Raw genomic sequence first — 26,218 nt, forward strand, 5'->3', positions numbered from 1 at the left:
CTGACAGGGCTTCTATCTTCACCTGGTCTTCCTTCTGGGTTCACAGACTCCAGCACTGTATGCTGTTCCTTCAGAGCGGTTGCGGCAGTGACGTCACCGGCTGCTGCTCCGTCGTGTATCTCTTAAACCGTACAGGTATAGGAGATATTAATTTTACCTACAGGTAAGCTTTATTATAAGCTTACCTGTAGGTAAAAATGGCAGAAAACTAGGGTTGCACCGATTCAGAGCATTTGCAAGAGTACCAGTTTACCAGTTGTACTGGGCCCGGCGTCCTCAGCGTAGTGGGGGGGGGGGGCAGCCTCACAAATGATCGGTGCAGCAGTGGGGGCAGTTACAAGCACTGATGTCTCTGTATTGTTTTCAATAAAGCAGCTGACAGCCGCTTCTCCTCCTCTCCCTCTCGCGTCTGTTAGCTGCTTTATTGAAAGCAATGCAGGGAGATTGGTGCTTGTAACTGCCCCCACCACCGCACCAAATCCCCCCTCCCCCGACTGTCCCCCGCGACCTCCTCCAGATCCCCAGGTCCTCAGGCTCCTCCTCCGGTCCCCCTCTCGTCCCAGATCTGTCAGGATGTAGAGCGGAGGAAGGAGCCAGTAAATATGTCATTGACCGTCTCCTTCCATTTCTGAATGCACAGTGATCACTGACTCTGTCCAATAATAACTGAGCATCATAATCTGTGTTTACAATGCCTCAGTTTATGAATGAACAGGAGCCTCTGTCTCTTGTCCATTCATCTTCAGTGCAGCTGAGGATGCAGAGAAAGGGACTGGAGAATCTGTGTCCTCAGTCCCTTTCCCTGTTTCAAAAGGGAGACATCTCACTGAAGCCACCCCCCAACAGGGCTGATAAAAAAATATATATATATATGTATATATATATATATATATAATTGTAAAAAAATAATGACTGACAGGCCACGTCTCATCAGTGCTGCATATTAGTGCCCATCAGTGTCGCATATTAGTGCCACTGTCACATGATATTAAAAAGAGCTTTAGTAATTGGTATCGGCAAATACTTGAAAAAAGTATCAGTACTTGTACTTGGTCTTTACTACCACTTTAACTTCCTCAGCTCTAACATTATAGTCCATTGAAGAAATCCTGACTGCTCCTTTTCGTCCATTAAAATGCTCTCAAAGTAACAGGTCCTCTTTACACATAAGGGCATTTTAGTGTACTTTGCTTGGAGATCAGAGCTATCTCAGAAGCAGAATATACAGAAGCTCCCTGTTGTGTACTCAGATTTCTCTCTCTCCCCCAGCCATGCGGACCTCTCTCTCTCTCTCTTGGTCATTTAGGGACCTCTCTCTCCCTCGGCCATTTAGGGACCTCTCTCCCGGCCTTTTAGGGACCTCTCTCTCCCTCGGCCATTTAGGGACCTCTCTCTCCCTCGGCCATTTAGGGACCTCTCTCTCCCTCTTCATTTCTGAAAATATCAATGGGATTTTCTGTACTCGCTAATATTTGTTCTTAGCCTGAAAAATGAAAATGAATGCAGCCACCAAAAGAACTGGTAATAACAATATATTTCAGTTTTGTTGAGTTTACATTCTTTTAAACTGGTTTGATGTACTTTAAAAGGCATAGTTCACCTATACCAAAAACCTACCTTTGCAGATAAGGGACCTCTGTAGATAAAAAAACAAACTGTGCAGCTCTGACCAAAGTTGAATAATGCCCTTGCTATAGCTGTAGGCCATTTAGGTACCCCCTGAAGCCTGACTGAAAACTCCTAAAGATCGCATCTCCCAGTCCTGCCTTGTTGCTAGAACATTGCTAGGAGACTGTTAGCTCTTATTGTTCACCTTCACCATCACAGGAGCAAGCTCTCAAACATCGAGCTCAGAGCTACTGAGTAAGAGGAGAGAAAGAGTGCATGTAGGGGGTTTGAATCAGAAAAAAAGAGCTCGCTCCTGTGCTGGTGAACAATAAGAGCTAGGAGTCCCTTAGCAACATCCGACCAAAAAGGCAGAAGGGGATGATGCAATTTCTTGGAGTCAAGTCAAGCTTAAAGCGGGGGTTCACCCTTAGAGGGCACTTTTCCCCCTTAGATTCCTGCTCGTTTTTACTAGGGGAATCGGCTATTTATTTTAAAATATGTGCAGTACTTACCCGTTTACGAGATGCATCCTCTCCGTCGCTTCCGGGTATGGGCTTCGGGAATGGGCGTTCCTTCTTGATTGACAGGCTTCCGAGAGGCTTCCGACGGTCGCATCCATCGCGTCACGATTTTCCGAAAGAAGCCGAACGTCGGTGCGCAGGCGCAGTATAGAGCCGCACCGACGTTCGGCTTCTTTCGGCTACGAGTGACGCGATGGATGCGACCGTCGGAAGCCTGTCAATCAAGAAGGAACGCCCGCTCCCGAAGACCCATACCCGGAAGCGACGGAAGAAGATGCAGCTCGAAAACGGGTAAGTACTGCTCATATTTTAATACAAATAGCCGATTCCCCTAGACCGAACGAGCAGGAAGCTAAGGGGAGAAATTTTTTTTTTTTACAAATGGGTGAACTCCCGCTTTAAGGAGGTGAGTAAAAGTCCTACACCTATAGGCAAAGGCGTAGCTTGAAACCTGTGGGCTCCGATGCAAAAGTTGACCTGGGCCCCCGCCCACTACCACCCACCACTTCCACCCTGCATGCAGATACACCCACCGCATGCCAAGATACTCAAAGTGGCTTAAGAGTTTTGAGTTCCCAGTGTTCCTCCTTACATCAGAGGAGATGGATCCCCGCTGGAAAAACTGGGGACAGGGATCACTGTTGGAGAATCAGAGGACAGGGACCCCTGGCAGGTCACTTTGCAGAGCTCCTTTCCCATTCCAGCACTGTATACAGCTCCCCCCCCCCCCCCCACCCACACACACACACACTACACAGGGCTGAAATCACATTCCTTTACACAGTCTGTCAGCCTTCACAGGGTGTATCTGTTTTTTTTCCGTTCTGACCTGTAAAAATTCTTTGGTCGGAATGGTAGCGTAGTCACAGTAGGCAGATACACCCTGTGCAGATCATGGCTGGCTTGCTGTGTTGTAAAGGAATGTGATTTCAGCCTTGCAGAGGAGGAGCAGTATAGAGTGCTGTAATAGGAAATGTGCTCAGCAACCGGGCATAGCATCCAGGGTGGGGGGGGGGGCACAACTTAGATCTGGGGGGAAAAGCCATGTGACACAAAATCTGGAACCTGCACCCACTTAAGGAGGTGTTAAGGGATTTGTTTTAGCAATTTCTGAAGGTTTCTCTGTCAGTGTTGGCAGATGTTGGAGGATGGTCACCTCCCTGAGGTGTGCCTTTTCCCCAGTTGTCAGGGAAGTGGGGTAAGCGCACATCCCCGGGTGGGGGGTACAGAGAATCCCAGCTGGTGACTGGGAGCCACGAAGCAGTGTCTTACCTCACCAGTGACATTGGTCCCATTGTGGCTATAGGACGGCACTCTCCTCCTCTTAACTCGCTGAGCTTGGTTACCATTCCATGTTGCCAGCACAGACACTTCCCCATCCTGAGCTGTTCTCACCCCATGCTCTTCTCCATTCAGAAAATGGCTCACAGCTTCTCCCCAGCCAATAAGAACAGAGAGGTGATGACTGTGGAAGGCATAGTGGAAGCCCAGTACTGGAGTGTGGCTGTGGGGCCCTAGGGCAGATGGGAACTGGACTTTGTTGAGGATATGATAATATGACAGGGAGGATGCAGGGGCCCCCTGGGGTTAGGGATGGGGTTGCGATTGTGACTCCTGCAACCCTTTATGCTATGCCCATGACTATAGGACATTATTCAGCTTTAGTTAGAGCTGCACAGTTTGTATTTATCTACAGACACCCCTTACCTGCATAGGCAGTTTTTTGGTATAGGTGAACTATGCCTTTAAAGTACTGCAAAGTAATTTGAGGAATTCTATATAACTACTACTACAGCACTGGTACCCAAGGATCTTGTGACCTAGGCATGGCCCCTATAGAATATTAGAAAATCTGCATGCCACTAAAGTACAGTGGGTGACCGCAATATTGTGTCAATCTCGCTCCCTTTCTCGGCGAGATTGACCACCTACAAGCCCCATTGCGGGAGTCAGCGCCGAGCTGGCTTGCCGCGATGGAGACAAAGCCGTCATAGAAGTGACGGGGATCCGACTTGGATTCCCGCCAATTCTAGCCGCAGCGTTTGGTATGAATCCTGAGAGGGAACTCTACTCCAAATTTTAAATAAAAAACCGGCATGGGTTTCCCCCCAGGGGCATACCAGGCCCTTAGGTCTGGTATGGGTTGTAAGGAGAACCCCCCCTACGCCGAAAAACCGGCGTGGGGGTCCCCCACAATCCATGGGACTGTGACATCATAAGAGGCCTATATAAATTCGGTGCGAGCCGCGCACCCGACATTACAGCGGGAAGAAGCGTTGTGTCAACATCGGAAGAAGGCAGAAGGCGGCAGAAGACGTCACAGAAGAGCGGGCTGCGCCGCCGCTAGTTATTGAGCTAACACGAAGGTAGCGGCGGCCAGCCCTGAAGGAGAAGGCACCGGAGAGCGAGCGGGAGAAGAACCGGGGAGCGCCGAGACAACAGCGGAGAGCGGGGAAGATGAAAGAAGACCCCCCCCGGAGAGCGGCGAAGACCCCCCGGAGAGCGGAGAAGACCCCCGGAGAGCGGTGAAGACCGACACCCCCCCCGTCGAAGAAGACCCCCCATGTAAAAGAGCTAAAGAAGAGAGGGGGGCCCCCGGAGCTGACTAATAAATTACTTTAAAAACCCTGTGTCGTGTGTTTATTTTTATTGAAACTTTGCCTCCAGGTGAATTGGTAGGGGTACGATGTACCCCATATTCATTCACCTAGGGTGGGGGGCCGGTATCTGGGGGGCCCCCTTATTAAAGGGGGCTCCCAGATTCCAATAAGCCCCCCGCCCGCAGACCCCGACAACCAACGGCCAGGGTTGTCGGGAAGAGGCCCTGTCCTTATCAACATGGGGACAGGGTGCTCTGGGGTGGGGGGGCCGCAGGGCGCCCCCCTGCCCCAGAGCACCCAACCCCCCCATGTTGAGGGCATGCGACCTGGTACGGCTCAGGAGGGGGGGGCGCTCGCTCGTCCCCACTCCTTTCCTGACCGGCCGGGCAGCGTGCTTTGGATACGGGTCTTGTATGGATTGTGGGGGGACCCCCACGCTGGTTTTTCGGCGTAGGGGGGGTTCTCCTTACAATTCATACCAGACCTAAGGGCCTGGTATGCTCCTGGGGGGGGGAACCCATGCCGTTTTTTTATTTAAAATTTGGCGTGGAGTTCCCTCTCAGGATTCATACCAAACGCCGCAGCTAGAATTGGTGGGAATCCAAGTCGGATCCCCGTCGATTCTATGACGCACTCACTGGAATGTGCTTTTTCTATTCCAGCGAGTGCGAGATGTCGCCGAGAATCAGCGCGATGTGTCGTGCTGGAAACACATTCTCGGCAACAGGTACAGTAGGTATTTGTTGAAAATTACATTAGGAAAGTGAGAACTTGCTGGGTCAAACCAATAAACAAAGTCATTACAGACGCCTCATACCCCTTCAATGCAAGAAAGCCACGATGTCAGAATATCTGGTTCAGCACTGTGAATCCAAACAATTTACACCAAGGTCTAAAATCCAACCTGTTCAACCATATCTAATACACAGTGAAATTACATTTGCCATGCTTTTAAACTGCTTCATATTTCAATGGTGACTTCATAGCTCTAGCTTGGCTGCATTCAAAATAATTTAACATTTCTTATACAAATTTTATTTTGGAGTCAGTAATTTCATGCTCGACATACTTGGATTTTAATCTCATTATCAAAGTTTAAAAAATTTGAGACAATACTTGGGCTGATTTGTTTTTATTTTTTCTAGAAAATGGTCCAGAAGTTAAAAAGACAAATTGCACCCCGTAAAAAAAAAACAAAGGAGGGTGTGTTTCTTATTACCTTGTTGCTAACACATCATTGGCTAATGTGATTTAAAGGGCAGCGATGACATTAACTGCCTGCAGAGATGAGGACATTGCAGACACTGTCTCCATGAATTAACGTTCTCCTATCAACAGTATAATACCATTAACTTGTTATATACAGAAATCAATTCTGTACACAGGCAGGGAACAAACAAGGTACTCACACACTGGATTATTTACCAAGATAGGTGTCAGATTCTTGGTTTTAGCTCTTAATATAATATCGAAATATTTCCAATACAGCACTCTTTAGATCATAAAATAAAATGATGATGATCAATACTAATATTTAGAAATCAATCATCAGCCAGCTTTTGTAAAAAACATATCTTCAGAAACTACCGTATATACTCGAGTATAAGCCGAGTTTTTCAGAATTTTTTTTGTGCTGAAAATGCCCCCCTCGGCTTATACTCGAGTCAACTTTTGGCGCCTGATCTCCCGGATTTTGGGGACCCGGTACCAAACTTGGCACACATGTAGCCCTACTCTTCCTCTACAAGTGTGCAAAAATTGTTGTCCAGGGGACCTATGGCCGGGGAGCACCGATTTTTCAAAGCTGGGCACCCCTTCCATAGACTCCCATGCTAAACAGTAATTTCTCTGGTGAATTTGGAGACCCGGTACCGGCCGGTCGTAAGTCCCCTGAACCCCGAAAATGGCACACGTGTAGCCCCATTTCTCCTCTACAAGTGTGCAAAGTTTGTTGTCTAGAGAACCTACGGCTGGGGAGTACCGATTTTTCAAACCTGGGCACCCCTTCCATAGACTCCCATGTTAAACGTCAGTCTAGGCATGGGCACAGTGAGGCATGGGCACAGTGAGGCATGCAGATGGACACCCTAGGCTTATACTCGAGTCAATACGTTTTCCCATTTTTTTTGTGGTAAAATTAGGTGCCTCGGCTTATATTCGAGTATATACGGTATGTTTAAATTATCTTTTAAAAGTGTGTGTGTGTGTTGTGTGTTTTTTTTATTTTTATTGCTGTGTCACTGCTAGGTGGATTCCCTCTATTCACCTGTCTAGGTGACTATTGTCAGACAGAAAAAGATGGGAAATTCAAAATTTGAGATTTGTTACCAGAACTACAAATGAGATTGTACAGTATCTTCCTATGAGGACGCCTGTTCCAATTAGGGATGTCCAAAGCTGGTCATATACTAGCACAGTGTGATGGCAGGCTGTTGGCGGAAAATCCGACCGTTTGTACGCTCCACCGGACAATTGTCAGATTTTCCGTGGACAAATGTTGGATAGCAGGCTTTAAAATTTTCCGTGGACAATTTTCTGTTGTCGGATTTTCCGATCGCGTGTAGACAAGTCCATCGGATAAAAGTCCAAAGTACAAACACGCATGCTCAGAATCAATGCTCACCAAACACAACATTAGCAGAAGGTGCCCAAAGGGTGGCGCTAAAGAGATGAAAAAACACGTCGTTTTGTGTTTGTTGGCTGACAATTGTGTGCCGTTTGTATGCAAAATCGAATTCCTGGCTAACGCCCTGACAAGTCCTACGCTTTGTCTGCAGAAAATCCGATCGTGTGTACCAGGCTTTAGAACTGTGCATGTGCAAACATTCTTGTAAAATATATGCCACCAGAACTAGTGGGCCCATTAGAAGATTTCCCCTCTATTCCCGTTCTGATGACAGCCCAAAATGTAGGATTTTCTATCACTTTCAGTCATAACCAGCGGCGGTTCGTCCATAGAGGGCGCTGGAGCGCCGCCCCCTCTGGCTCTCACCGCCACTGAGTCAAATAACATAGATTCATGCATTGCACGAATCTATGTTATTTTCGCCGCTGCCGCTGTTATTCAGATGGTCGGCGCTCAATGTCCGGCCATCTGAATAACGCCAGCTGGTTGGCTGTACAGAAATGTCTATCAAAGCCAACAGCTCTGATAGGCTTTCCCAATACAGCCCTTGGGTCCCGGAAGCTTATTCTCGGAGCGCACAGACTGTACGCCCCTTGAATAAGATGACAGGCGTCTCAGCCAATCAGGTTGGCCGGTTCTGGCTACCAGTAACCTGATTGGCTGAGACGCCTGTCAGTCATCGAGGGCGGGAGAAGACATCGTGGGACGTGGATGCCTAAGACCAGTAAAGGTAAGTGCCGGGCGGGGGGGGAAGAAAGCAATTTACAGGGCACAGTGGGGACAATTGGCACAGCGGCGACCATTAAAGGGCACAGTGGCTGCGTTTAATGGCATGGCACAGTGGTGACAATGGATGGCACAGTGGTGACAATGGATGGCACAGTGGCTGCGTTTAATGGCATGGCACAGTGGTGACAATGTATGGCACAGTGGTGACAATGGATGGCACTGTGGCTGCGTTTAATGGCATGGCACAGTGGTGACAATGTATGGCACAGTGGTGACAATGGATGGCACAGTGGCTGCGTTTAATGGCATGGCACAGTGGTGACAATGGATGGCACAGTGACTGTGTTTAATGGCATGGCACAGTGGTGCAAATTGATGGCACAGTGACTGCATTTGATGGCATGGCACAGTGACTGCGTTTAATGGCATGGCACAGTGGTGCGAATTGATGGCACAGTGACTGCATTTGATGGCATGGCACAGTGACTGCGTTTAATGGCATGGCACAGTGGTGCAAATTGATGGCACAGTGGCTGCGTTTGATGGCATGTAACAGTGGCTGCGTTTGATGGCATGTAACAGTGGCTGCGTTTGGGCACAGGAGACTGCACATTTTTTTTTTCCTTTGCGCCCCCCCTTCCTTTGAGCACCAGCCGCCACTGGTCATAACGGTAGCCAGGAAATATAAAGAAGGTGAATCTTCCCAATGGGGGAACCTGAAGGGTGTTCTTATCCCCCCCCCCCCCTATCCAAAATGAAAAAAAAGTTTTGCAGTGAATTCTACTTTAAGAAGTTTCATGCAATAAAAACATTTTTGTGGGTGTTCGTTTTTGACCACAGTGATTATAAAATTTGAAGGAACAGGATTGAATTTTTTTCTTTTGATGTAGGGATTTCTAACAGTGAGCCTCCATTCACACCAGTGCAACTTGTCGTGCAATTTGACAGTTCAAAATCGCATTGGCACGTCCCACCCTTTTTGTGCCTGTGGAACCGTTCCAATCAGTGCGACTACGACCTGCACCGATTTGAAAAAGGCTCCTGCATTATTTATTTTTTTTGCCACAGATGTTGGCAAGCCGCACATGAAATCACACTGATCAGCAGCTTTGAAATCACGCTTTAGTAGTGCTGCATTCAGTGTGAACCGGGATTATGTGGTTTGGAAAAGTACATTCATTCCAAAATCAAATTAAAAGCAAAGAAACATGTTAAGTACTTTCAAATGACATTCATTAAGTCATGAAATGTACTGAGAATTTCTGTTTACATGTTTGTACAAATTTTTTGTATTGGTCTATAGCCAGATTAAGTGGGAAATTCCTTTCAATTTAGAAGGATTTTTCCACTCACTTCCTGTTTATTTCCAGTAAATGTGAAGGTAAAAATCCCCTACAGAATACAAGCAGCAAAGAATAACACTTCCCTACTCTATACAAAGCGAAAAGCTTTGGCTATACTTTAATGCACATTTAGAATTTAAGTTTATTGTATGCTCATGTGACCAGCTTTAACCACTTACGGACCGCCCGCCGTCGTTATACGTCGGTACATTTTAAGAGGAATATCGTTGTTATGGCAGCAGTTAACTACCATAACCCTGGTATCCTCCTCTTCAGCGGGTGGTCCTCTTTCACATAAAAGTGGTCTTTGCGGCAAATCTTTTATCTGCGGCAGGAAAGGGCCCCCTTCCCTCCGCCGCTTACCAGAGCCACCGGAAGCGGCTGAGGTGATCACGTCCTATCTCCTGTGTGGTATGGAGATGAGTGAGGGGGAAGACCCCATCCGTCTCCATACCATTGCAGGGTGGAAGCGACGTCAAAACGTCACTTTCGCCCATAGCTCTTAAATAGACTTTTTTTTTTTTATGCGTTTTAGTGTAAATATGAGATCTGAGGTCTTTTTGACCCCAGATCTCATATTTAAGAGGTCCTGTCTACATTCTGTTTACATTCCTTGTAATAGGAAAAAGAGTGACACGATTTATTTATTTTTTAAAAACAGTGTAAAAATAAAAGGTAAAATAAATAGGAAAACATTTTTTTTTTTTTTAAACGCGCCCTGTCCCATCGAGCTTGTGTGCAGAAGCGAGCGCATACGTGAGCAGTGGGCGCATATGAAAACTGTGTTTAAACCAATAATTCTAGCCCTAGACCTCCTCTGTAACTCAAAACATGCAACCTGTAGAATTTTTTAAACGTCGCATATGGAGATTTTTAAGGGTAAAGATTTATCGCCATTCCGCGAGCAGGCGCAATTTTGAAGCGTGACATGTTAGGTATCAATTTACTCAGCGTAACATTATCTTTCACAATATACAAAAATAATTGGGCTAACCTTACTGTTGTCTTATTTTTTTTATTAAAAACAGTGTATGTTTTCGAAAAAAAAGTGTGCACCCCTGTACATGTGCTACCCCTCCCTAAATGTCATCTTCGCCACCACTGCTGGCTCTGGGATCATTCAGCGCCATTCCTTGAACCTATATACCTTATACCATATACTGAGGGGTTTATAAATGCACAAAGCGCAGCACAGGTCCCAGACAGAAGCGCACACACATGGGTGTCTCCTTTAGCACCCGGTCAGCTAAAGGAGACACCAACAAACAGGGAGGAGGAGTCAGGGACCCCCACCAGACAAGAGGAAAGGGATGTTTTATGCCCCTTTCACACGGGCGATCCGATCAGGTCCACCTGTCAGTTATTCAGGCAGGCCTGATCAGATGGTTCATGCATTCCTATAGACAGTCCATTTGCACCTGCCTACTTCTGGGTCCAATGCAATCCACTGAAAAAAATAATGGAAGGGGATCTGTTATCTTCCATTTAGGCTGATCGGAATATAGTCAGAAGTAAACTGCCTGTGGAATATGTTTACTCATGACCGCCCATAGAGCAGAGAGGGCTCTGTCCGTCACCGCTGTGCAGAAACTAAGCAGACACGGATGTGTCATCTGCCTGCTCTGCTCCCATTGATCGGAATTGATTCTGCATGGAATCCACCCCGTGTGAAAGAGGTCGTAAAGCACAAGGAGAGGTGGTCTGGACCTCCTTGTTAAAAAAAAAAAAAGGGTTAATATCACTTTAATATTTTATCAATGTGTGTTTAAAGAGAAAGTAAACCCTGATGGGTGTTACTTCCCCTTTGTTTCCCTGTAAAGGTAAAGCATAATAGGCTATTTATTACACATCGCATAGTAGCTCATTATCTGACACTTATTTTCAGGAGAATCCCCGCAATGTCCCCGTCTTCCTCATGAGTAGCGAGCGGCCATTCTTCACCCCTCTTCCTTCCGGGGCCGCGAACTCCGGCTCTGTGACTGGCCGGAGTCACGTGACATCACTCCTGCGCATGCGCGCGGGAGCCTCCACTCACGGCATGACCCTGAGTTAGAAACGCCACAGCGTGCCCTTTCTAACTCTGGCGCATGCGCAGAACAAATTGCTGTACAGCGATTTGCAAATATCCCCTAGACCAGAGGTCCTCAAACACAGCCCTCCAGTTGTTCAGGAACTACAATACCCATCATGCCTAGTCATGTCTGTGAATGTCAGAATTTTACAATGCCTCAACTTGTAGTTCCGCAACAGCTGGAGAGCCGTAGTTTAAAGATCCCTGTCCTAGACCATGCAGGTCTGGGAGATATTTCAAGCACCTACAGGTAAGCCTTAATCTAGGCTTACCTGTAGGTTAGGGTTGTCCCGATACCGATACTAGTATTGGTACCTATACCAAGCATTTTCCCGAGTACTTATACTCGGCCAAATGCTCTGATGCTTCACCCGATACTTGTACAGTCAGGGTGATCAGTGCAGTGGTGGAGTTACAAGCACATATCACCGCTGACTGTCCCCGTATCCTCCTCCAGCCCCCTCTGTTCGGCTGCTGTACCCCTCTGTGTCCCCCTCCGTGCTGCCGTCCCCCTCACCTGGCTGCCGTGTCCCCCACCTGGCTGCCGTGTCCCCCTCCGTGCTGCCGTGTCCCCCTCCGTGCTGCCGTGTCCCCCTCCGTGCTGCCGTGTCCCCCTCCGTGCTGCCGTGTCCCCCTCCATGCTGCCGTGTCCCCCTCCGTGCTGCCGTGTCCCCCCCTGTGCTGCCGTGTCTCTCTCCGTGCTGCCGTGTCCCCCTCCTTTCTCCTCCTCCACCCCCTCGATCTGTCAGGATGGACAAAATCTGGCTACCTTTTCCTGAATGTACAGAGTCAGTAATCACTGACTCTGTACATTCATATAACGGAAACATCGTAAACTGTGTTTACAATGTTTCAGTTTATGAATGAAGAGAAGCAGCTTGCTTCTCTCCATTCATTTTAAGCGCAGTTGAGGCTGCAGAGAAAGGGACTTTGGAATCTGTGTCCTTAGTCCTTTTCCCTGTCTCAAAGGGGAGATGTCAGAGGTCTGTTAAGACCCCTGATATCTCACCAAAGCCCCCCAACAGGGCTGATAAAAAAAATTGCAATAAATAAATAAAAAGATTATTGTTAAAAATTAAATAAAAAACACACTGACACTGTACACCACCCCCCTTAAAAAAAAAGAAAAAAAGAAAGCATTGTAAATAATTAAATGAATAGATTGGGAAAAAAAATACTGACACATGTGCCACTGTCTCATGAGATTAAAAAAATAATCGGTAATCGGTATCGGTGAGTAATTGAAAAAAAAGTATTGGTACTTGTACTCTGTCTTAAAAAAGTGGTATCGGGACAACCCTAGTTAAAGTGGTTGTAAAGGGTTTACAACCACTTTAATGTCCTTTTTTTTCAGCTTGTTCAAATTAAGAGAAGTAAATATCTACAAGGCTTATCTCAGTGGCAGTTTAGGACAGGGGCTAAGACTAAATCTCCTTTACTGAAGCCTGTAGGCACCAAAAGAAAACACCCCTCTGCTATAATAACTTTCATTATTCTGTTTTATTTCTTATGAAAACCACTCTTTTTTGCTGCTGCCACAGTTCTACTGTTTCTAATGGTAAATCCAGCTCTGTGCTTGCCTGGCATACATCCTGCCACTTCATGGTGAATCTATGAATATGCATACAGAGCACAATTATGTTGTATGTAATAAACAACCAAAATGTAATAGTCTTATGCAAACTTACTTAAAGTTATTATCAAAAATAATAATAACTTAATACGCACAGATTGAAAAAAAAAATTGGTTCGCTGCAATACTCACATTTATTCAGCGCTGCCTTTCTCCCTCATTGTAGTTCTTGTTTTCCACCACTAGATGATGCCAATATTCAGGATTATTTAACAGCCAGTGTCATTAATCCCACTTTCTCTGAGCCCAGCTGTTATTAACTTGGCCTCAGGAATTAAGGAAGGGGTGGTGCAGTTGGAGTTACGCTTTGAAGTTGAAACATTACCACAGTTAATGTAATTGCCAGCCACAAAGACCACATTAACTGATCAGGGTCTAAATTGTGATAATAGACAAGTCTTAACACGCATATCATGTGTTTTCTGCAGATTGCAGAGTTGGAGCAAGAGAAGAAGGACATGGAGAGACAGGTCAATGAACAGAAGGCCAAGTGTGAGGCTATAGAGAAACGGGAGGCAGAGAGACGACAAGTAGAGGAGAAGAAGCACGCAGAGGAAATACAGTTTCTCAAAAGGACTAACCAGCAGTTGAAGGTATGCAAAACCCTTGAAATGTGCCCATCGTTAATGGAAACCTTTCATGAGAAAAATAAACAATCTCCTGTTTTGAAAATGTTGTTTTCCTGTGTGTCATGATGACCCACTAGTTTCAGTACTTTCTGAGTCACTGACTGGGTATAACAATGCAGATCAGGAGTTCTTACTTCACGTGGTGAATGCCTGTTACAAGCCTACGACTCAAATGTTTTTGAGAGCCAGGCAACTAACATTTTTAGGAAGCCGTCCGCAATGGTAGTAGGCGGTATTTACAAAGTAACATTTTCGTTTAGAATTGATAATATCACCCTGAGCCTTTGTGATAAACGGTTCAGGACACCAACTAAACTGCTTAACCACTTAAGGACCGCCGCATGTACATTCACGTCGGCAGAATGGCACGGACAGGCACATTAACGTACCTGTACGTGCCTGCCTTTACGCGGGTCGGGGGTCCGATCGGGACCCCCCACCCCGGTACTTGCGGCAGTCCCGTTTGCTGTGGGAGCGATCCGGGATGAGGGGGCGGCTGTTCGTTTCTGGCCACTCCCTCGCGATCGCTCCCAGCGAATCACCTTCCGCCTCTGCCTGTGTAATGTAAACACAGGCAGGGGAAGTGATTTCATCTCTCCTCCTGGCGGTCTTTTCGTCCGGCAAGAGGAGAGAAGACATCACAAGTGAGTTGCACCAAACAGCACACTAACACAGTTACACATAGGCACATAAATCCCCCCCGATCACCCCCCCAGCCCCCAGTCACAGTGTCACTGATTGCAGTGATAATTTATTTACTGATCACTGCATTTAGTGTCATTTGTGACAGTAAAATGTTGCAGGTCAGTTAGTCTTAGGCCCCTTTAGGTTCAGGGTACCTACCCCCCCTAATAAAGGTTTAACCCCTTGATCGCCCCCCTAGTTAACCCTTTCACCCCCTATTGCCAGTGTCACTAAGCAATCGTTTTTCTGATCGCTGTATTAGTGTCACTTGTGCCGCTAGGTAGCCAGTTATTTTTTGAGGTTCGCCGCCAGGTTTTTATAGCGTTAGGTACCCCCACAGTTTTTTTTTGGAAGCGTTTTCTACGTTTGCTGACAGTCAGGTGCTTTTTTTTACCTGTGAATCATCACTAGTGTACCACTAAATTTAGAGCCCAAAATGGCAAAGCGAATGTACACTAGTGAAGAGGCCTACACGTTTCTGAGCATGACAGCCTCTCAGCAAATAGCTTGGGGTGTCTTCTTTCCAAAATGGGGTCATTTGAGGGGGTTGTGTGCCATCTTGGCATTTTATGGCCTTCAAAACTGTGATAGGTAGTGAGGAGTGAAATCAAAAATTTATGCCCTTAGAAAACTTGAAGGCGATGCTTGGTTTTCGGGGTCCCGTACGCGGCTAGGCTCCCAAAAAGTCCCACACATGTGGTATCTCCGTACTCAGGAGAAGCAGCAGAATGTATTTTGGGGTGCAATTCCACATATAACCATGGCATGTGTGAGCAATATATCATTTAGTGATAACTTTGTGCAAAAAAAAAAAAACAGTTTGTCATTTTCCCGCAACTTGTGTCAAAATATGAAATATTCCATGGACTCGACATGCCTCTCAGCAAATAGCTTGGGGTGTCGACTTTCCAAAATGGGGTCATTTGGGGGGTTTTGTGCTATTTTGGCATTTTATGGCCTTCGAAACTGTGATAGGTAGTGAGGAGTGAAATCAAAAATTTGCGCCCTTAGAAATGCTGAAGGCGGTGCTTGGTTTTTGGGGCCCCATACGCGGCTAGGCTCCCAAAAAGTCCCAAACATGTGATATCCCCGTACTCAGGAGAAGCAGCAGAATGTATTTTGGGGGTGCAATTCCACATATAACCATGGCATGTGTGAGCAATATATAATTTAGTGACAACTTTTTGTAAAAAAAAAATAAAAAATGTTGTCATTATTCAATCACTTGGGACAAAAAAAAATATTCAATGGACTCAACATGCCTCTCAGCAATTTCCTTGGGGTGTCTACTTTCCAAAATGGGGTCATTTGGGGGGGGGGGGGGGTTTGTACTGCCCTGCCATTTTAGCACCTCAAGAAAAGAGATAGGCATTCATAAATTAAAAGCTGTGTAAATTCCAGAAAATGTACCCTAGTTTGTAAACGCTATAACTTTTGCAAAAAACAATTTTTTTTACTAAAGACATGTGGCTGAATACATTTTGGCCTAAATGTTTGTTTATTCGATTTTTCTTATAACAAAAAGTAGAAAATATAATTTTTTTTTTAAAAATGTCAGTCTTTTTCCGTTTATATCGCAAAAAATAAAAATCGCAGAGGCAATCAAATACCATCAAAAGAAAGCTCTATTTGTGGGAAGAAAAGGACGCAAATTTCATTGTAAAAACACCTTGGGTCCTTTAGCTGCATAAAGGTCCGGGACTTAAGTGGTTAAAACATCACTTCCACTGAAGTTTACGAAAATGTGATTCTGGGAGTTAACCTACTCCAAATTATCGAATGTGATTATTTTTATTTATGTTGAAGATATATGTGGGTTAATATTCAATATCTTTCAGTTAACTCAGAATAATTTTGGTTCAAGTGCACTCCTACCCTGCACTCTTGTTCTTCGCCGGTGACTCGGAACTAGAAGTCTGAGAATCAGCATCACAGTTAGCATTTTAAAAGCAAAATAAGATCAAATCTGTGGCAGCTTCTATATTTCTCTCTTAATAGCTCATGTTCACAGCTGCAAAAAAAAAAAAATAGTTCTTTTAGCAGTAAGGTTTTGAAAGCAGCTCTATTTTCATTGGGTCAATGTACACAGTGTGTAAAAATTAGCAAACTTGCGCCGTGCGTTCATATTCCTAAAAGCAAAATAGAAAAATCTGTGTCCAAGGTGAGTAACTTACATGTGTACTCATAAAAGCACATGCACATGCAGTGGTGGAACTACCAGGGTCACAAAAGTTGCATTTGCGACTGGGCCCTGATGTTCAAGCAAGCAGTGTCGCCAGTTAAAAAAGGGCACTTTTTTGCTGTCTATAAACAGCAGAAAAATGCCTTTTAAAACTACACTTGTCCCGGAGCTTCCTCTCCCCTTTCATGCCCCCTCCTTACACACCTGTCCCCGAGAACCTGTTCGGTTGCTTTTCCCCGTGTACACACGGCCGGTTTTCCCGACAGGAAAACTGCCATGACAGCTTTGGTTGGGAAAACCGGGCGTGTGTAGGCTCCACTGCAGTGTTTCCCATAGGAAAATTGCAGAGCAAAAAAACGCAGAGAATCGCGGTGGGAAAAAAGAGAACAAGTTCTCATTTTTTTGCTTGCAGTTTTCCTGTCGGGAGCAGCACACGCCCGATTTTCCCGACCAAAAGCAAACATGGCAGTTTTCCCGTCGGGAAAACCGATCGTGTGTACGAGGCATTACAGTGCAAAAAGAGAAACTTTGTGGACACTGAGATAATGAGGAACTCTGCAAACTCTGATATAAGAGGGGGGGGGGGTGCTATGGGGACTAGAGAATTTCTTGCACCAGAGTTCCCTTTTACATCAGAGTCCGCAGAGTTCCACTTTATATCAGTTCCCCTTGCACTGTAAGGCAAACCCTGAGGACTCTGATGTACTGTAAAGGGGAACTTTGATGTAAAGGGGGCTCTGGGAACGCTGATGTAAAGGGGATTCTAATGTGAGGGCAGGAAATATTCCCGATGTGAGACCATAAGAAAGGGCCCTGGACTTGGGTCAGGGGGTCTCTTCATGTTTTTTTGCACTGGGGCCCTGAAGGTTCTAGGTCTTCCCCTGCATATATGCATTGAATTTATTGGAATGTAAGTATCTTTTTTTGCATCTCAGTGCTCTACAGCCATTTATGTGTCTATATGCAAACACTACAGGCAGTTTAATTAATTGTTTTACCTTCTGCCAGCAAGATCCTGCGTAGATGACCATTTCATTACAGGCGTGTGCATGTAACCTAAGAAATCTCTTTTAAACTGACTCGGAGAACACAAACTACTTCTTGAATGGCTCTAATTTGTCTTGCTTTAATTAAACTTTGAGCTACAGACACTCAATTTTTGACTTCCCATGTTGTCTTCCTGACTAATTCAGTAAATTACATTGAGGAGCAATGCCATGCAGAACGTAAACTGTCAATGGTATCCAATAAATAATAAGAAAGAAACAGTTACATCTACTCTATATTACTTTTTAAAATTTGAGATAAAAAAGCTCACTTTAGCCAGATTATTCAAGCAATAGAAGTCTTGTGTGTGGGCAAGGGTGTAAAATAGGCTGCGAGGGGGTTCTTCATGAACCAGGGAACACAAGAATTTGCAATTTCACAGGCTTGCATCCAGGGCCAATCAGGTGGTGAGAATAGTGACAACTTTAATGTGATTTGCACCAAATATATACTAGTTACTTCCACGCTATAATGCTTCACTTTTTGCACAATTTATTGTTACAGCCTTATTCCAAAGTAGAATAAATTCATTTTTTTACTTGAAATTCTACAAACGATACCCCATAATGACAATGTGAAAGATGGTTGTTTGAAATCTTTGCAAATTTATTAAAAATAAAAAACGAAAAAAATCCCATGTACATAAGGTATTCACAGCCTTTGCCATGACACTCAAAACTGAGCTCAGGTGCACCCAGTTTCCACTGATCATCCTTGAGATGTTTCTACAACTTGATTGGAGTCCACCTGTGGTAAATTCAGTTAATTGGACATGATTTGGTAAGACACACACCTGTCTATAAGGGCCCACAGTTAACAGTGCATGTCAGAGCGCAAACCAAGCCATGAAGTCAAAGGAATTGTCTGTAGATTTCCGAGCCAGGATTGTATCGAAACACAGATCTGGGGAAGGGTACAGAAAAATTTCGGCAGCATTAAGGTCCCAATGAGCACAGTGGCCTCAATCATCCGTAAATGGAAGAAGTTTGGAACCACCAGGACTCTTCCTAGAGCACGTCGCCCGGCCAAACTGAGCGATGGGTGAAGAAGGGCCTTAGTCAGGGAGGTGACCAAGAACCCAATGGTCACTATGACAGAGCTCCAGCATTTCTCTACGGAGAGAGGAGAACCTTCCAAAAGAACAACCATCTCTGCAGCACTCCACCAATCAGGCCTGTATGGTAGAGTGGTCAGACAGAAGCCTCTTTTTAATAAAAGGCACATGACATTCTGCCTGGAGTTTGCCAAAAGACACCTGAAGGACTCTCAGACAATGAGAAACAAAATTCTCTGGTCTGATGAAGCAAAGATTGAACTCTTTGGCCTGAATGGCAAGCGTCATGTCTGGAAGAAAAAAAACACTGCTCATCACCTGACCAATACCATCCCTACAGTGAAGCATGGTGGGGGAGGCATCATGCTGTGGGAATGTTTTTCAGTGACAGGAACTGGGAGACTAGTCGGGATCAAGAGAAAAAATTAATGCAGCAATGTAGTGACATCCCTGATGTAAACCTGCTCCAGAGCGCTCTGGACCTCAGACTGGGGCGAAGGCTTATCTTCCAACAGGACAATGACCCTAAGCACACAGCCAAGATAACAAAGGATTGGCTATTAGACAACTTTGTGAATGTCCTTGAGTGGCCCAGCCAGAGCCCAGACTTGAACACGATTGAACATCTCTGGAGAGATCAGAAGATGGCTGGGCACTGACGGTCCACCTCCAACCCTGATGGAGTTTGAGAGGTCCAGCAAAGAAGAATGGGAGACACTGCCCAAAAATAGGTGTGCCAAGCCTCAAAAGACTTGAGGCTGTAATTTGTGCCAAAGGTGCCTCAACAAAGCATTTAGCAAAGGCTGTGCATTCTAATGTACATGTGATTATTTTTTTCCCTTTCTTTTTTTTTTTTTTTTATAAATTAAAAACTATACAATGGTTTTATTTTTATGCAACTGTAAATTGGGACTAGACTCGTTCCATGTTTTTTTTCCCCCCGGTTTACCTTTTTGGTGGGTGTAATGCAGAATTCACATGCTCACCTGGCCAGCAAATCCAGCGTTGTGACTTGCTGCTCCTCTGGTACACACTGGGTCTCCCCCCAAGCTACCTTCTTGGTTGCTGACCTCACAAGATATAGTAATACACAAATCGGTTATGTATATGGTGCAGTGGGCAAGTGCATTGTAATTCATTTTGTGTAATGCAGTAACACACAGTAAAATGCATGGTTTACAAGGCACAGACCTAGATAGGCCCAAAACAGTGGCGTTGCTATGGGGGTGCGGGCCGCACCCGGGTGACACCCGCCAGAGGGGTGACACCGGGGGCCGCCGCTACACACAGTTGTAACTTGCAGAGCTGCAGCGGAGCGTTGCGAGTGTGCCCACCGCGCTCCTGCATCGAGCAGGCACAAGTCTTTCAGTCACTTCACTGTCAGGCAGAATGATCTCTGCCCGGCAGGAGATATCTAGATCCGGCTGAGTGACATCATGATAGGCAGAGAAGCGCAGCGCGGGACAACAGTCAGCAGTAGCAAGTAAGAAAGGTCGGACTCGAGGAACCAGGAGGAGGCTGACCGCCCAGGAGCCTGGGATAAGGTAAGCGACCGGAGAGGAGGAGGAGCCGGCTACCTTACAGTAAGTGGCAGCGGTAACAAACACTCGGTCCGTGCACACACACAGCACATGCCGGCACCATCCCTCAGATAAAGCCGCAAGCTGTGCTGTCTGTGCCACCAGTGAGAATGACAGTGCCAGCTGTGTGCATGTATAGAATATTGCAGGTAACACCGAAACAGCTGAAGGGTAAAGAGCCAGGAAAGGTGAGGGGGGGTCTCACCCATCTCTGTCACACCCCCCACCCCCTTCCTCTCTGTCACCCCCCATTCTGTCTCACCCCCCACCGCTCCCTCCCTGTCAGCCCCCTTCTGTCTGTCACCCCTCCTCCCTCTCTGTCACCCCTCCTTCTGTCTCATCCCCATCCCCTCTGTTACCCCTCCTTCTGTCTCACCCCCACCCCCTATGTCACCCCTCCTTCTGTATCATCCCGACCTCCTCCCTCTCTGTCACCCCTCCTACTGTCTCAACCCCCACCCCCTATGTCACACCCCCTCCCTCTGTCACACCCCACCCCCTCCATCTGTCTCAACCCCACCCCCTCCCTCTCTGTCACACCCCACCCCCTCCCTCTGTCACACCCCCTCCATCTCTCACCCCCACCCCCTCATCTCTGTCACCCCCCACCACCTCCATCTCTGTCTCACCCCCTCTGTCTTACTCCCACCCCCCATCTGTCTCACCCCACCATCTCTGTCCAATCCCATCTACCTCTCTCTCACCCCCACCCCCTTTCTCTCTCTCCCCCCTTCTGTCTCTAAACTTCCACCCCCTCTTTCCCTTTTAGGGCAAATTCCCACTAAATCAGCATGAAATCAAAGAGCAGCCGGAGCAATTTGGCACTCCAGCCACTTTGCATTGCAGGCTGCTAGGGGGCAGTATGATTAACAGTTCGTGCATCATACTTCCCCCTCTTTTTTTTGTATAAAATTTGTTTGAAGTGTGTATAATGTACATTTTATTCTCCAAAATGTCGGGCAGCAGGCTGTCATTTCAGGTTCTCAGTAAAAAAAATGCATTCTGTAGATTTTCCATGTTTTTTCAGGGTATAAAAAAAGTTGTAGGGGGATTGGTCATGGGATGTGAATTCTGGCCCTGGAGAAAGAGAGGCGGGGGGGGGGGGGACAAAGAAAAAGGGAGAGAAAGAAGAAGGGGATAGAAAGAACAAGAAAGATGCCATATTTTACTGCACCAGGTGACACCAACCCTAGTGACGCCACTGGCCCAAAATGTTCTCCTGTTTGTACATTTACCAATACTTGTGGTATGATTAAACCTGCTTGTTTATTGCTGGAACAAATGTATGCTGTATGCAAACATTTTTTTTTTCTTTTCAAAATATGGTTTTATGTTTATTTGAAAACAAAGAATTGTGGTATTTTAATATCAAGACTACCTTAATTGAAAAAAGCACTGATGCTTTTTTTTTTTCTGAAAGTATTTCAGAAACTGGGAAAGCAGGCCAACGCATCAGCTTTCATCTTATTTCCTTTTCATTATTAACCCAAGCTTGAAATATTCTCCTGGGGAGGGTTGACCAACGCAAGCCGTTAAGTGTTTGTGTTTTCCATGAAAGAATGGTCAGGTTCTTCTCTTAAATGTTTTCATTAAACGGAAGACTAGAAATAATTCTGTCATTGAGACATAAACCTGAAGTGCCTGCCGGAACTCTAGGCAAATCAATCAATTGTTTAGTAAAGCTTTCCAGGAACACTTAAAAAATTGGGGTGGACTTTACACTTGAGCTTTGAAGTAATGTGTGGTTAATGCAATGCACCTATGTTGCAGAGCACCACAAAGCACATGGCCGAATGGGCTGCCTTAACACAACACACTAATGTACAAAAATACCACATCATAACATGATCTATGCATTTTACAGAATTATAGTGGCTCTGCTGAGTTTATATAACAAAGAAAGAGAGCATGCTGGCTCTGGTACAATAACCTCCAAACCAGTGTCACCACTAAGCTGATGGATTCTGCTGCCTTATGCTGAGGCGATCAGTGAAGAGTCCTGGGATAGTGATCCACCTGGGGCAGCCACGCTAGTACACGGACACACTTAGCTAGATTCAAGTATCCCGCCGCATCTTTGCGGCGGCGTGGCGTATCGTATTTACACTACGCCGCCGTAAGTTAGCTTGGCAAGTACTGTATTCACAAAGTACTTGCCTGCTAAGTTACGGCGGCGTAGCGTGAATAGGCTGGCGTAATCGAGCCAAATTCAAATGAGGATGTGGGGGGCGTGTTTTATGTAGATTAACTGTGACCCGACGTGATTGACGTTTTTTACAAACGGCGCATGCGCCGTCCGTGTACATATCCTAGTGTGCATTGCGGCAAAGTACGCCACAAGGACATATTGGTTTCGACGTGGACGTAAATTATGTCCAGCCCTATTCGCGGACGACTTACGCAAACGACGTAAAATTTTCAAATTTCGACGCGGGAACGACGACCATACTTAACATTGGCTACACCACCTAGGGGGCATGTTTATCTTTAGGCGGCCTATCTCTTACGGAAACGGCGTATCTTTACTGCGACGGGCGGACGTTCGTGAATAGGCGTATATAGTGATTTACATATTCTACGCCGAACGCAATGGGAGCGCCACCTAGCGGCCAGCCTAAATATTGCACCCTAAGATAGGACGGCGTATCTTAGATAGGTTTAAATGTATCTCAGTTTGAGAATACACTTAAACTTAGGTCGGTGCAGTTTCCGAGTTAGGTCGGCGTATCTACCGATACGCTGGCCTAACTCTTTATGCATCTAGCTAACTGCTAACTGTAGCAAGCAGGGAGGATGTTCGTAGCCACCAAGCACCGCAACTGACAGCTGGCAGGGGGTGGAGTGGGTCAGTGGTTGGCAGGATAATGGCATTTTGTAGGTGTGGCCTCCTTTTTCAACTCTATTAGGAGTTTATAATACTGCTGCATGTAGGCAATGCTTAGAAATAAGGGGTTGATTTACGAAAACTGGAGAGTGCAAAATTTGGTCCAACTGTGCAAGCTTCTAACTTCAGCTTATTCAATTAGGCTTTGACAATAAAAAAAAAAAATACCCAAAGCTGCACCAGATTTTGCACTCCATACAGTCCATACTAAATTCAGTTCATTTATGCCATCCCAGACACTAAGGCCCCATTCACACCTAAGCGACAAAACGCCCGACGCGGGACGCTTCTGTCGCTTGAGGGGAGAATTCCCATTGCCGTCTATGGAGATGGTTCACATCTCATAGACGCGCAACGCCTGTCGCCTGAAAAAAAGTCCCGGACCCTTTTTTTCACGCGACAGGCGCGTTTTCCCATAGACAGCAATGGGAATACTTTAGAAAAAAAAAAAAAAAGATACATTTGTAATCGCGGCAAATCTGCCGCTACACGCGTACGCGGCTGTCGCTTAGGTGTGAATGCAGCCTAAGTTAGATGCAAACCTGCCCTATAAGTTTAAATGTTATTGGTGATTCAGCCAGCAGAGAGGAAGTGGTACAGCAGATACTTCAGGAAGTATACTTCCAGTTGAAAATGTAGGGAACTGTGTCTGGCTGCATAGGTTGAAAGAAAACTGAAAGTAACTTGAGTTGACTATGTATTTTGAGCAGCCCTTCCTTGTCAGTAAGAATAGCCCATCTATTGGTTTCATTTGCTTGGAATTGTTTTTAATTCAATGCCATGCAATTTTACAATATAGCAGGCCTAATTCCCTCTCTAGCCCAGAAAAATACAAGGCACTGAGCTGCAGCAGGAATGTGGTCATGTGCGAAGGATCCCAAAATAATGAAATGGCACTTCAGCTTGTAGAAGGAGCTATTAAGACGGTTGTAGCCCTAACAAAAAAAAAAAAAAGGCCCCTGTCCCTTTAAGGCAGGGATCCTCAAACTACGGCCCTCCAGCTGTTTTAGAACTACACATCCCATGAGGCATTGTAACACACTGACATTCACAGACATGACTAGGCATGAAGGGAATTGTAGTTCCTGAACAACTGGAGGGCCGTAGTTAGAAGACCCATGCTTTAAGGCGTGATATATAGCATTGCGCTTTTGCAGTGCCATGTGTCCATTTCCTTTTTCTACAATACCTAGTTGATTCCTGCCTTCTATGTAATTTGACCATGCCCATCATGGCTGCTGAACCATAAAAGTGGGGTCAGTTTACATCCCTCCATCATCCTGCTCTCTTCCCCTTCATTTCCATAGTCTGTGAAAACCCGATTTCCTCCCCAACGCTCCTGCGTTGACTGTAATACCATTCCATTGCAGCTTACCCCCCCCCCCCTTTTATTAAAGTGGTTGTAAAGTTGAATCCAATAAATACTTTTATCCTCTCTGTTTTGGGTCCATATTAAGTACAATTTGTGTGATTTGTTTTTAATTAGTTTATCTATTATAATGCTACATACCTTTTTTGCACAATAGCTGTGACTTTACAACCACTATAACTAACTAGGTCACTGATGAAGTATACTACTTTGGAGACAAGTCCACTTAAAGGTACATTAAGGTTAAAAACAAAACAGTTGCAACCGATAAGCCAGTTCTTGTTTATTTATTCAAGATTGAAGTAGTGGCTTTGTAGTCTAACAACGCAAATTATTTTTTATTGTAGGCTCAGCTAGAAGGAATTATTGCGCCCAAGAAATAACACAGGAGTAACATCTGTGAACATGATGTCTGCAGTCTGGATTCATTGAAAGTTCTGATGCCAAGAAGCTAATATTTTTACCTCTAGGACATATTTGTAATTAGATTTGACTTTTTTCATATTGAAATCTCCCCAGTTGTCATGAAAAATGTTAAAGCATTGCTTATTCTGTAATGAAACACCTCAATATTTTTAATATCCAAGTTCTTTGATGATAAAATTGTTCCAGCTTCTTTCCATACTTTGTCTTGTGGTTCTTAATAGGGACTCATGCTTGTCAATGTGCTGTCCAAAAAACACACGCAAAACAAAGTTCTTGGTTGCTCAAGGCAGACTAGTAATGTTTTTTTTTTTTTTCCCTGAAATGCATCAACTATTTAGGGGTTATTATTTATAAGACAGACATTCAGTCATGTGCTGGGCAGATTTGTGCAGCTGAAGGTGACCTTCTGGGAATGTACTTTACTGCACCAATATGAGCAGACATCTCTTCCTAACTTATATACAAGCCCAGGCTTGGTAAATAGAGATGAACGAAAGTCATTTGCAAAGCAGCTACAAACTGTTTGCTTCGCATTAACATAATCACGCAGTCTTCACCAATCTCGAGAGAAGGGTTTCTCAACCTTTTTACCGTGGAAATGTACCTATTTAATGTGAAACTTGTGCTGGCTTTTTTCTATATAGTTGCTCAATTGTGGGCCGAACTTGAGAGCAGGGCACACAACGTGAGAGCAGTTTTCTTCTCATGCAGTATGACATTAATGGTAGTACGGGCATTTCTATATGGTAGGTTACTGGACAGCAAGTAAAATAACTACTCCCATTATTGTCTTTGTTATACCTCAGTAGTTCTTTTATAATTACTATAATCACCACCAAAGCAAAAGTATGTCCGACAAATTCCTAGCGATACAAATTCGGATTTTCTCGATTTGTACACTATAGGACACAGGTAGAGAAGTAGACAACTGGGTTACATACTTCTACCTTCAGGTGAATGGACACTGGCAAAGAAAAATGATAGGAACCCTATATAATCTCTCCTTACTGACAGTTATTTTGCTAGTGTCCTTATGCGATAGGTTTCCTCTACATTTTTCTGATTCCTGCTCCAACCCAGCTATGTACCAGCCCTTCTGGCTACTTATTCCATTTCTGAATAGGTACCCTAGGCCCCTTGTGGTGGAGGACTGTAACTTAGTTGGTGGCTCTGCCATTTGACCACTCTACTGCTCCTCAAGTCTTTACAAAAATATTTGCCTCTGTTCTGGC

At 45.4% G+C, this 26,218-nt stretch overlaps 1 protein-coding gene across 1 annotated transcript in view; it reads left to right on the plus strand.

The window, feature by feature from the left end:
- DNALI1 (dynein axonemal light intermediate chain 1) overlaps positions 1-25,184 on the plus strand; it is a 44,303-nt gene extending 19,119 nt beyond the window's left edge. Inside the window, exons 5-6 of the mRNA XM_040337220.1 lie at positions 13,560-13,724; positions 24,908-25,184. Of these exons, the coding sequence (XP_040193154.1) occupies positions 13,560-13,724; positions 24,908-24,943 (201 nt within the window). The 3' untranslated portion in view covers positions 24,944-25,184. The remainder of the gene's footprint in view (positions 1-13,559; positions 13,725-24,907) is intronic.
- The last annotated feature ends 1,034 nt before the right edge of the window (positions 25,185-26,218 follow it).

This window comes from Rana temporaria, chromosome 2 (genome assembly GCF_905171775.1).
Source record: "Rana temporaria chromosome 2, aRanTem1.1, whole genome shotgun sequence".
NCBI classification, from domain to species: domain Eukaryota; kingdom Metazoa; phylum Chordata; class Amphibia; order Anura; family Ranidae; genus Rana; species Rana temporaria.